At 40.7% G+C, this 13,468-nt stretch overlaps 1 protein-coding gene across 2 annotated transcripts in view; it reads left to right on the top strand.

Moving 5' to 3' along the window:
• The window catches only part of LOC128646019 (cadherin-1-like), a 306,436-nt gene that overhangs the window by 76,251 nt on the left and 216,717 nt on the right, over positions 1 to 13,468 (top strand). The window contains exons 4-6 of one of the 2 annotated variants that reach the window (XM_053699411.1): positions 9,047 to 9,190; positions 9,424 to 9,570; positions 9,681 to 9,825. In XM_053699411.1, the coding sequence (XP_053555386.1) occupies positions 9,047 to 9,190; positions 9,424 to 9,570; positions 9,681 to 9,825 (436 nt within the window). The remainder of the gene's footprint in view (positions 1 to 9,046; positions 9,191 to 9,423; positions 9,571 to 9,680; positions 9,826 to 13,468) is intronic. The other variant, XM_053699412.1, reaches the window with a different exon arrangement.

The following is a 13,468-nucleotide window of genomic DNA, read 5'->3' on the forward strand; positions in this document are numbered from 1 at the left end:
TGGCCTTTTTTTGGGACTTGATTGTTTTATAGCGTGGTCTTGCCACCAGCGTTGAGACTGCTCTATTCCACAAAGCCTGCTGGAGGGAGGGAATTAATAGCGTGTTCTTGCTAGACTTGTGCTATTATGTCCTGAAAAAACCCTTAACGACCAGTGACATACAGGGTACATTGTGGTCATTAAGGGGAAAAAGAGCACAGAAAAACATAATAATAAATGCATATAAGAACTTCTTCACAAAAACAGATATGATCACACACATAGGCACTATCTGTGAATATATTACTAAAACATATAAAATATTCTGTCAGCTCAGTCTGTGTCTCTGTGACCCCTCCCTCACGCAGACTTCACCTATATCAATGCTGGTAGGGAATCTGATTTACACTGCAGCCAACCACAATAACTTCTTTCTCACTTGGTTGTTCATGTTATAAATCTGTCTCCTCATCTCCTGCTGTCCGGAGGCTTTGGGGGTCACATGACATGTCCCTACTCCCAGTCCAGAGTGTAATACGAGACAGACTGCAGTCTGTGATACATACAAAACTGCTTGCTGTATAAGCTGCTGCTAAGTGCTAACCTGCTAAAACTGAGACGCACACATCAGGCATGGCTGAGTCCTCCCCTCCCCCCCCAACAGGTTAACCCTACGACTACCAGCAGTAAGTTGCCTGAAAAGTTAACATATATATTAAATCTGGCATAACAAGCAAAATAATTGAGGAACATATTAATCCACTCATATAAGTTAACCAAAAACAGTCATGGGTATGATCTGCTATAGTTTTTGACAAACCTTAGCAGATCATAAAGCACATTAATGTTGTTGGTTAACTTATGAGTGGATTAATAGGTTTAGTTTGCATAAAAAATTACTGCCACCATGAAACGCTAATCTGGAAGCCCCCCTGGCCAGTGCCCTGCACTTTCCACCGGCAGTCCAGCAGTACCTAAGTAACGGTAACCTGTTCCACATTATGGCATTATTTCAAACAAAGTACATAACACAAACAAACTGATTTGTTTGAGTCAGTCATCACTGGCTTAGTGGCTGTCACAGTCACTACGTCTACGTGTATCTTCCTGACCCTCTACTACACCTCCTCACCACGGACTCCAGTCCGGAGTCAGACTGTCACGGACAGTTGTACATACAGACTTACTGGAGGACACTCCTCCAAACTCACTGAGTGTCCTGACAGTGACACATGTGGCTCCGCTGCTCCTGGCTCCTAACTCATCTCACAGACAGTAGACTACAAGGCACGCACTAGTGGCACTGGCAGCAGCTCCCTCCTGCTTGTACTATGTCTTCCTCTTCTCGCCTGATGCCGCGCGATGATTAAATCTGACGTCACTGACTCAGCCAAGCCCAGCAGACACGCCTCCCCTTCAGCGCTGATGCTAATTGGCTGTGTATCTAGCTCCATCATAGAGGCGGTTTAGAGAACCGCCTCTATTGGAGCGTGTATGGGGCCCGGTGAGACACCACTAGGTGGTGCTAGCTCATAGTAAGCTAAGAACAATATTCAGCATCCATGTTGCGCAAACAATGGAGGGCAGCGGAACGGCTCACTGCCTCCTTATTGCGCAACATGGATGCTGAATTTCATTGGCATATATTAAAATGATGGTAATCACTTGCGGGGGAGAGGGGGGTCTGGTACCCAGGGGCATGGCCAAAAAATAAAAACAGGACAAAATATTTTATTTTTTATTTTTGAATAAACTTATTTAAAATCTTTTTTTCTCTGATTGGACAGGGGAAGCACTGCCTCCCCTGCCTCCTATTACTGCACGTCACTGCTTGGAAGCCTCATGGGGTTGAGGGGGGCTATATGGGGCTTTTTATTTTATATAAAACACATTTTTTATTTTTTTTATTTTATTACTAAGTGCCTCGACCCACTGAGGCACTTAGCACACAAGCAGAGCATCAGAAGCCTGCCGATCGCTTCCGATGCTCTGCTACACTGCCAGGCTCCACGTGGAACAAAATCGGAAGTGATCACTCGTGGGGGAGTAATCAATCCGGTCCCGGCACTCGGGAACAGTATTGCAGGATGCCTTGACATCGAGGCATCGCTGCAATACTGTTAGAGCGGCTGGAAGTGATCTTGATCACTTCCAGTGCTCAGTTTAGCCGAGGACGTACGCCGTACGTCCTTGGTTGTTAACTGTATTTTTTGAGGACGTACACCGTACGGCGTCGGTCGTAAGGGGGTTAATCAACTTTCCAATTTACTTTTATCATCAAATTTATTTTTTTCTCTTGGTATTCTTAGTTGAAACTAAACCTAGGCAGACTCATAAGCTAATTTCTAAGTCTTTGAGGACTGCCTCTAATCACATGCTTTTTAAATTCCTTTTCAACACAAAGAGACAGAAAGTACACGTGGGCCATATAGATAACACTGTGTACAGACACAGGGAGTTATTTAAGATTTAGCACAATACAATGCTAAATTTAAGACAATTGATAATAAACAGTCAGTCATGTGATCAGGGGGCTGGAAGAAGGTTCTTAGATACAAGGTAATCACATAGGTAAAAAGTATATAAATATAACTGTGTTGGTTATGCAAAACTGGGGAATGGGTAATAAAGGGATTATCTATCTTTTAAAACAATAACAATTCTATTGTAGACTGTCCATTTAAAGTGATTGTAAACTTTAAGGAATTAAAGCCCAGTATCTAAAAATACTCTTAAAAACAGGGGCACTTTAATTCATTAAACTAAATTATTTTTTCTTTCATGTAATTAGCAAGAGTCCATGAGCTAGTGACGTATGGGATATACATTCCTACCAGGAGGGGCAAAGTTTCCCAAACCTCAAAATGCCTATAAATACACCCCTCACCACACCCACAATTCAGTTTTACAAACTTTGCCTCCTATGGAGGTGGTGAAGTAAGTTTGTGCTAGATTCTACGTTGATATGCGCTCCGCAGCAAGTTGGAGCCCGGTTTTCCTCTCAGCGTGCAGTGAATGTCAGAGGGATGTGAGGAGAGTATTGCCTATTTGAATGCAGTGATCTCCTTCTACGGGGTCTATTTCATAGGTTCTCTGTTATCGGTCGTAGAGATTCATCTCTTACCTCCCTTTTCAGATCGACGATATACTCTTATTTATATACCATTACCTCTGCTGATTTTCGTTTCAGTACTGGTTTGGCTTTCTACAAACATGTAGATGAGTGTCCTGGGGTAAGTAAATCTTATTTTCTGTGACACTCTAAGCTATGGTTGGGCACTTTATTTATAAAGTTCTAAATATATGTATTCAAACATTTATTTGCCTTGACTCAGAATGTTCAACATTCCTTATTTTCAGACAGTCAGTTTCATATTTGGGATAATGCATTTGAATCAATCATTTTTTCTTACCTTAAAAATTTGACTTTTTTTCCCTGTGGGCTGTTAGGCTCGCGGGGGCTGAAAATGCTTAATTTTATTGCGTCATTCTTGGCGCGGACTTTTTTGGCGCAAAAAATCTTTTCTGTTTCCGGCGTCATACGTGTCGCAGGAAGTTGCGTCATTTTTTGACGTCCTTTTGCGCCAAAAATGTCGGCGTTCCGGATGTGGCGTCATTTTTGGCGCCAAAAAGCATTTAGGCGCCAAACAATGTGGGCGTATTATTTGGCGCCAAAAAATATGGGCGTCGCTTTTGTCTCCACATTATTTCAGTCTCATTTTTTCTTTGCTTCTGGTTACTAGAAGCTTGTTTATTGGCATTTTTTCCCATTCCTGAATTTGATCAATTTTGCTTTATATGTTGTTTTTTCTCTTACATATTGCAAGATGTCTCACGTTGCATCTGAGTCAGAAGATACTTCAGGAAAATCGCTGTCTAGTGCTGGAACTACCAAAGCTAAGTGTATCTGCTGTAAACTTTTGGTAGCTATTCCTCCGGCTGTTGTTTGTATTAATTGTCATGACAAACTTGTTAAAGCAGATAATATTTCCTTTAGTAATGTACCATTGCCTGTTGCAGTTCCCTCAACATCTAAGGTGCAGAATGTTCCTGATAACATAAGAGATTTTGTTTCTGAATCCATCAAGAAGGCTATGTCTGTTATTTCTCCTTCTAGTAAACATAAAAAATCTTTTAAAACTTCTCTCTCTACAGATGAATTTTTAAATGAACATCATCATTCTGATTCTGATGACTCTTCTGGTTCAGAGGATTCTGTCTCAGAGATTGATGCTGATAAATCTTCATATTTATTTAAAATGGAATTTATTCGTTCTTTACTTAAAGAAGTACTAATTGCTTTAGAAATAGAGGATTCTGGTCCTCTTGATACTAATTCTAAACGTTTAGATAAGGTATTTAAATCTCCTGTGGTTATTCCAGAAGTTTTTCCTGTTCCTAATGCTATTTCTGAAGTAATTTCCAGAGAATGGGATAAATTGGGTAATTCATGTACTCCTTCTAAATGTTTTAAGCAATTATATCCTGTGCCGTCTGACAGATTAGAATTTTGGGACAAAATCCCTAAAGTCGATGGGGCTATTTCTACCCTTGCTAAACGTACTACTATTCCTACGTCAGATGGTACTTCGTTTAAAGATCCTTTAGATAGGAAAATTGAATCCTTTCTAAGAAAAGCTTATCTGTGTTCAGGTAATCTTCTTAGACCTGCTATATCTTTGGCTGATGTTTCTGCAGCTTCAACTTTTTGGTTGGAGACTTTAGCACAACAAGTAACAGATCATGATTCTCATAATATTATTATTCTTCTTCAGCATGCTAATAATTTTATCTGTGATGCCATTTTTGATATTATCAGAGTTGATGTCAGGTTTATGTCTCTAGCTATTTTAGCTAGAAGAGCTTTATGGCTTAAAACTTGGAATGCTGATATGGCTTCTAAATCAACTCTACTTTCCATTTCTTTCCAGGGTAACAAATTATTTGGTTCTCAGTTGGATTCCATTATCTCAACTGTTACTGGTGGGAAAGGAACTTTTTTACCACAGGATAAAAAATCTAAGGGTAAAAACAGGGCTAATAATTGTTTTCGTTCCTTTCGTTTCAACAAAGAACAAAAGCCTGATCCTTCATCCTCAGGAGCAGTTTCAGTTTGGAAACCATCTCCAGTCTGGAATAAATCCAAGCCTTCTAGAAAGGCAAAGCCTGCTTCTAAGTCCACATGAAGGTGCGGCCCTCATTCCAGCTCAGCTGGTAGGGGGCAGGTTACGTTTTTTCAAAGAAATTTGGATCAATTCTGTTCACAATCTTTGGATTCAGAACATTGTTTCCGAAGGGTACAGAATTGGTTTCAAGATGAGACCTCCTGCAAAGAGATTTTTTCTTTCCCGTGTCCCAGTAAATCCAGTGAAAGTTCAAGCATTTCTGAATTGTGTTTCAGATCTAGAGTTGGCTGGAGTAATTATGCCAGTTCCAGTTCTGGAACAGGGGATGGGGTTTTATTCAAATCTCTTCATTGTACCAAAGAAGGAGAATTCCTTCAGACCAGTTCTGGATCTAAAAGTATTGAATCGTTATGTAAGGATACCAACGTTCAAAATGGTAACTGTAAGGACTATCTTGCCTTTTGTTCAGCAAGGGCATTTTATGTCCACAATAGATTTACAGGATGCATATCTGCATATTCCGATTCATCCAGATCATTATCAGTTCCTGAGATTCTCTTTTCTGGACAAGCATTACCAGTTTGTGGCTCTGCCGTTTGGCCTAGCTACAGCTCCAAGAATTTTTACAAAGGTTCTCGGTGCCCTTCTGTCTGTAATCAGAGAACAGGGTATTGTGGTATTTCCTTATTTGGACGATATCTTGGTACTTGCTCAGTCTTTACATTTAGCAGAATCTCATACGAATCGACTTGTGTTGTTTCTTCAAGATCATGGTTGGAGGATCAATTCACCAAAAAGTTCATTGATTCCTCAGACAAGGGTAACCTTTCTGGGTTTCCAGATAGATTCAGTGTCCATGACTCTGTCTTTAACAGACAAGAGACGTCTAAAATTGATTTCAGCTTGTCGAAACCTTCAGTCACAATCATTCCCTTCGGTAGCCTTATGCATGGAAATTCTAGGTCTTATGACTGCTGCATCGGACGCGATCCCCTTTGCTCGTTTTCACATGCGACCTCTTCAGCTCTGTATGCTGAATCAATGGTGCAAGGATTACACAAAGATATCTTAATTAATATCTTTAAAACCGATTGTACGACACTCTCTAACGTGGTGAACAGATCACCATCGTTTAATTCAGGGGGCTTCTTTTGTGCTTCCGACCTGGACTGTAATTTCAACAGATGCAAGTCTCACAGGTTGGGGAGCTGTGTGGGGATCTCTGACGGCACAAGGAGTTTGGGAATCTCAGGAGGTGAGATTACCGATCAATATTTTGGAACTCCGTGCAATTTTCAGAGCTCTTCAGTCTTGGCCTCTTCTGAAGAGAGAATCGTTCATTTGTTTTCAGACAGACAATGTCACTACTGTGGCATACATCAATCATCAAGGAGGGACTCACAGTCCTCTGGCTATGAAAGAAGTATCTCGAATTCTGGTTTGGGCGGAATCCAGCTCCTGTCTAATCTCTGCGGTTCATATCCCAGGTATAGACAATTGGGAAGCGGATTATCTCAGTCGCCAAACGTTGCATCCGGGTCTCTTCACCCAGAGGTATTTCTTCAGATTGTTCAAATGTGGGAGCTTCCAGAAATAGATCTGATGGCGTCTCATCTAAACAAGAAACTTCCCAGGTATCTGTCCAGATCCCGGGATCCTCAGGCGGAAGCAGTGGATGCATTATCACTTCCTTGGAAGTATCATCCTGCTTATATCTTTCCGCCTCTAGTTCTTCTTCCAAGAGTAATCTCCAAGATTCTGAAGGAATGCTCGTTTGTTCTGCTGGTAGCTCCGGCATGGCCTCACAGGTTTTGGTATGCAGATCTTGTCCGGATGGCCTCTTGCCATCCGTGGACTCTTCCGCTACGACCAGACCTTCTGTCGCAAGGTCCTTTTTTCCATCAGGATCTCAAATCCTTAAATTTAAAGGTATGGAGATTGAACGCTTGATTCTTGGTCAAAGAGGTTTCTCTGACTCTGTGATTAATACTATGTTACAGGCTCGTAAATCTGTATCCAGAGAGATATATTATAGAGTCTGGAAGACTTATATTTCTTGGTGCCTTTCTCATCATTTTTCTTGGCATTCTTTTAGAATTCCGAGAATTTTACAGTTTCTTCAGGATATGGTTTAGATAAAGGTTTATCCGCAAGTTCTTTGAAAGGACAAATCTCTGCTCTTTCTGTTCTTTTTCACAGAAAGATTGCTAATCTTCCTGATATTCTTTGTTTCGTACAAGCTTTGGTTCGTATAAAACCTGTCATTAAGTCAATTTCTCCTCCTTGGAGTTTGAATTTGGTTCTGGGGGCTCTTCAAGCTCCTCCGTTTGAACCTATGCATTCATTGGACATTAAATTACTTTCTTGGAAAGTTTTGTTCCTTTTGGCAATCTCTTCTGCCAGAAGAGTTTCTGAATTATCTGCTCTTTCTTGTGAGTCTCCTTTTCTGATTTTTCATCAGGATAAGGCAGTGTTGCGAACTTCTTTTGAATTTTTACCTAAAGTTGTGAATTCTAACAACATTAGTAGGGAAATTGTGGTTCCTTCATTATGTCCTAATCCTAAGAATTCTAAGGAGAAATCATTGCATTCTTTGGATGTTGTTAGAGCTTTGAAATATTATGTTGAAGCTACTAAGTCTTTCCGAAAGACTTCTAGTTTATTTGTTATCTTTTCTGGTTCTAGAAAAGGCCAGAAAGCTTCTGCCATTTCTTTGGCATCTTGGTTGAAATCTTTAATTCATCTTGCCTATGTTGAGTCGGGTAAATCTCCGCCTCAAAGGAATACAGCTCATTCTACTAGGTCAGTTTCTACTTCCTGGGCGTTTAGGAATGAAGCTTCGATTGATCAGATTTGCAAAGCAGCAACTTGGTCCTCTTTGCATACTTTTACTAAATTCTACCATTTTGATGTATTTTCTTCTTCTGAAGCAGTTTTTGGTCGAAAAGTACTTCAGGCAGCGGTTTCAGTTTCAATCTTCTGCTTATGTTTTTCATTAAACTTTATTTTGGGTGTGGATTATTTTCAGCAGGAATTGGCTGTCTTTATTTTATCCCTCCCTCTCTAGTGACTCTTGCGTGGAAAGATCCACATCTTGGGTAATCATTATCCCATACGTCACTAGCTCATGGACTCTTGCTAATTACATGAAAGAAAACATAATTTATGTAAGAACTTACCTGATAAATTCATTTCTTTCATATTAGCAAGAGTCCATGAGGCCTGCCCTTTTTTGGGGTGGTTATGATTTTTGTATAAAGCACAATTATTCCAATTCCTTATTTTATATGCTTTCGCACTTTTTTATCACCCCACTTCTTGGCTATTCGTTAAACTGAATTGTGGGTGTGGTGAGGGGTGTATTTATAGGCATTTTGAGGTTTGGGAAACTTTGCCCCTCCTGGTAGGAATGTATATCCCATACGTCACTAGCTCATGGACTCTTGCTAATATGAAAGAAATGAATTTATCAGGTAAGTTCTTACATAAATTATGTTTTTTAAAATTCTTACCTTTTCGTTACAGTAAACAGACTGCCGATCCTCCGCCCGTATCTCCTTCTGTATTTAGCATATTGATGACAAATCCGGCTTCCTCCAATCGTTGCGTGCCCCTATTGGCGTCCAGCTCGTGGGGTATGCAACGATTGGAGGAAGCCAGATTTGTCATGGATATGCAAAATACAGAAGGAGATGAGAGCTAAGGATCGTCTGTATGTTAACGAAATTGTAAGTATTTAAAAAAAAAAGAAGCGTCTTTGTAACGTTTAATGAATTAAAGTGCTCCTGTTTTAAGAGCATTTTTAGATACTGGGTTTTAATTCCTTAAACATTGCAATCACTTTAAAAGTATTTGTGGTGAAATTTTCAAACATAACCTTGTCGTATACAACCAATAAAATGTGCTGTTGTGAATCATGATGTTTTAATTCTTTCTATCAGCAGGATCATTCAGGGTCTGACAATCATGCTGAGCATCTCCATAAACCTAAACATGGGTTAAAAAGACAGAAGAGAGACTGGGTCATTCCTCCTATCAAAGTTTCTGAGAATCAAAGAGGTTCATTTCCCCAAAATATAGTAAATGTATGTACATTTTCACTTCTGGAATGCAGTGTTTGTTAAGAATCTTTTTCAGTAATTTGTGTATATTGTGCAAGAAAAAAATAGTAACATCTGAAATCAGTCTGATAATGTGGAAACAAGAGGTGTGTGTGTTATGTACTTATTAGCAATTCATTAAAGTTTCACCCTTTAATAAAGTAGTAATCATTTTAAACAATGCCATTAAATGAAAAAGCTTAATCTTTGTTTAACAGATTAGGTCCATTAGAGATAAGGTGTTCTATAGCATCACTGGACAGGGAGCTGATACCCCACCTGTTGGAGTTTTCACAATGGATAGGGAAACTGGTTGGCTTAAGGTGAACAAACCACTGGACAGAGAAGACATTGATAAGTACACTGTGAGTATAGCTTATGCTTGCCTTGCAAACTACATTATTGACAAAAGCTAGAAGAGAGTCTGTGTGGTGCAGATCTTACATGAAAATATATATATTTTTTCCCCTTTAAGCTGTTATCCTATGCGGTGTCAATAAATGGAGAAAAAGTGGAAGGTCCTTTGGAGATTATCATTGAAGTGATTGATCAGAATGATAACACCCCAGTGTTTACAGAGGTGGTATTTGAAGGTTCTGTGTTTGAGGGATCTCGACCAGGTGAATTTTGTAGTTACTAGTTGTTTCAGTATTGTTGTCAGTTCTTACCAAAGGGATTTCAAATTAGACATGTGCGTTTTGTTTTGTTCCGAATCGCAATTCAGACGAATTCAGAGATTCGGATCGATTCGAATTTTCGAATTACCCTAGCAACAAAACTACCGAATAAATCCAAATTAGTTTGTATAGATTTGTTACATTTGAAATGTAATATTCGAATTTGAATATCACATTCGAATTCAAATGTCACTGTGATAACCAAGGTTAACCAACCCTGCGCCAGTCATTTGTTTGGCACAAAAAGGGTTATCAGACCCCTTCTACTATCACTAATATGTCACAATCTAGCCACGTCAGGCAAGCTTATGACTTAGTTCAGTGGGTGCAAGGGTTAACAACACTCTCTAGTCTGTACTAGACATAAAAAAATGCCCAAAAGACACTAAACTAAAAACCATATAGCTCCAAGCTGCCACCACTTATGATTTATTAAAGGGAAAATCCTAAGGAAAAAAACAGACTTACACATTAACTCTCAGAATACAATTTAGCAGAAAATAACCTGAAATATACAGTTCTAATACTCGAGTCTCTTTCAGTAACGTGGTTCAAATATTAGACAAAGGCCAAAGTTTAATAAATTCATTATTTATTATGCCAAAAATTATTATGCACAATGCATTATTAATAAAAAGTTATTACAAGTAAAATTACACACAAGCAAACAGGTTAAAATAAAAAGAAGAAAATAACAGAACCTTATACTGTACTAGTCTCGGTATCTGGGCCAGGGTGATGGCATAAAGCAATGGGTCCTTACTCTGTAGAACAGCTCCCATTGTAAGAATGACAACTTTACATGTTAAAACACAAAACTTTATACAATTTTCAGGAGATCAGGTTGCTTGCCCAACCCTCTTTGCAGGGGATAGGAAGCCCCCTATCTTTTATGACAGTCAATAAACTCTAAGTCTTTGCCTGATATTATAGAACACATTATAATTTCTGCTAGATACATCCATTTTCATATAGACAGAAAGGCAATCTCTTATTTACATTGTGAGAATCAGTTTGATACCAAATATGACATGGTTGCCATATTTCCCTTCATCTAATGTCATAACATATTTTAAACACATATCTACATTGTACCCATGTCCCTTTATTGACCTTATCAGTTTCTGTGAAGAGGCACTGTTTTGTATCATGCCCTCTGCTGACAGTTTGAGCCATTAAGGTCTCTTCTGTGTATACTGCAAGTATTTATGAGGGTCCTGGCCCTTCAAAGGAAATACAAACATAAACACAGGACAAATTTCTTCTTGAAAAAAAAAATGTTTTTTAGCTCACAGGCTAAAGAGAATTAACCCCATGGCAGCTAAATCATGAGGTATTCGTGAAACCTCCCCCAATAAGAGACGCAAAAGGAGGTGGCCACAAGCCACTCCAGCTGTGCATCAAAGGGAGCCTCCCCTTGCGGTGATAACGCCATTGCCAGACAAGTTGCACATAGCAGTTTTGCCATCATGATGCCCTCTATTTAAAAATGAAACACTATTTGCTCTACCTAGCTGATTTAATATGTTGCAGGGACCTTCCCTCCCATGCAGCCTGTAGCTTCTTCTGCCTCATGGGTGTTAGTACAAGAACATTTTGCCCAATCTCATACACTCCTTCTCTGGCAGTAAAATCCTGCAACTGTTTTTGTAGGAATAGGGCATTGGCATCTCTGGGTTTTGCAGGTGGCTCCCCCAATAAGGCTTGCATTTTGTCCCTGAAGGGTACATCATACACAGAAGTGTCTGTGAAGCCTAGTTTCTTTTCACACCCTCTGACTGTATTGTGTTTTGTCAGCTTTTGATTAGCTACCCAGGGATCTTGCCCCTCCACCTGAGTAGAATGCCTGTACTCCTGCACTTTGTTATGGTTGGTGGGGGGTTGCCTAACTGCCCCCCTCTTCTCCACTGTGGGTCCTATCTGCCGAGCCTGCTAGGGACTCTGATTCTGCAAACATATCAGTGTATCTGCTGAATGACACTGTGGGGCTGTGTAAATACACTTCTCTGTACTCCTCCCCCCTGCATCTTCAGTCTGTTTATAGGTCACAGCTGAGGTTAATGGGGTCTCTGTCACCCACAATCTTTCACACTCACTCTGGGGGTCCCTCAAAGAGTATCCTGTACCCTCCTCCCCCACACACTCTGGATTCTGGGGCGCTGCTGCTTCTGTCATAGAGTGGGCTACATTCTCCCCATGCTCTCTCTCACAGTCAGTCTGCCACTTCACATCCTCACACAGAATTTGGGATCCTTCTGACACTGGTGCAGACAAGCACATATCATCCTTCTGCCATTTATCCCATATATCCTACCTTTCCACAGGGGAATTGGGTCTGGCACAGACTGGCACACATCATCCATCGGCCCAGTCATTCTCTCCCCCCATATCCTCATTCCCTTCTATAGATTCCACTGATTCAATCACAGACAGACACTCACTACTCATCTGCCTCCTCTCACAGACAGTTTCTCCCTGTACAGTTAAACTTGGTTCAGGCACAGACAGACCCACACAGTCTATCTGCCTTTCTCCCCAGTCAGTCTCACACTGTACAGTTAACTTTAATTCTGCAGATACTGCTGATTCAAGCACAGACAGGCCCACACCATCTATCCGTCTTTTTCCCCAGTCAGTCTCTCCTCCTACAGTTTCACATCTCAGCACAGACACCCCCAGTTCAGGCACAGCACTTTGCACACATGCACTCTGTCCTCCCTTTTGGCCAGAATGTCTCTGAGCATTTTTACACACAGCCCTTTTCACATAAGGGTCTACAGCTAATGTCACTAGGTCACATGTAGCATTGTCAGGCACATAATGAAAAAACAATCTACCCAGATCAGTACCCAGTAAAACATCATTAGGAATATATTCAAATACCCCCACATTTCTTAAACCTCTCCCCACTCCCCAATCAAGATATACACGTGCCATAGGCACTGCAAGTTGCATTCCCCGAATCCCTTTAACTGCTACAGTCCTGCCGGGAATAATGTCCTTAGAGATCACCAGCCCTGGACGTACAAGAGTCACTGTGGCACCTGTGTCCTGAAGCCCAAGTGTTAACTTAGTTCTGACAAGCACAGGTTGCAAGTTCTCCTGGTTGCTTTCCTCTGGATGTGTAACGAACAGAACAGATGCTGGTACTTCTGAGAGATTGCACACTCCAGCTAATTGCACCAAGTTAATCTACTCTGGGCAAGTGGAACTGATGTGGCCCACTTTGTTGCAAGCAAAACACATGTGGGTATCTCCTTGCCCAGGTGCAGCACCTGCCCTTCCTTTCCCAGAGAGAGCAGACACACTAGACCAAGGAACAGCAGGTTTTGTGAGGGGGTTCGTCCAGCAGCTGCTTTCCAGGTGGATCCCCCCCTTAACAAAGGATTTTCTCCCATTCCCTGGTAACATGTTGGCTGTGTAAAAATCGGCAAGCTCACCCGCTTCCAATGCTGTTTGGGGTTTACGATCCAAAACTCATTCTTGGACTTCTGCTGGGCATAGCTGCATAAATTGCTCCTTCATTATCAGATCTTCCAGCTCTTCTATATTGGCAATCTTTAGCCCTCTGATCCACTGTTTAAAG

Source organism: Bombina bombina, chromosome 1, assembly GCF_027579735.1.
Source record: "Bombina bombina isolate aBomBom1 chromosome 1, aBomBom1.pri, whole genome shotgun sequence".
In the NCBI taxonomy this organism is placed as follows: domain Eukaryota; kingdom Metazoa; phylum Chordata; class Amphibia; order Anura; family Bombinatoridae; genus Bombina; species Bombina bombina.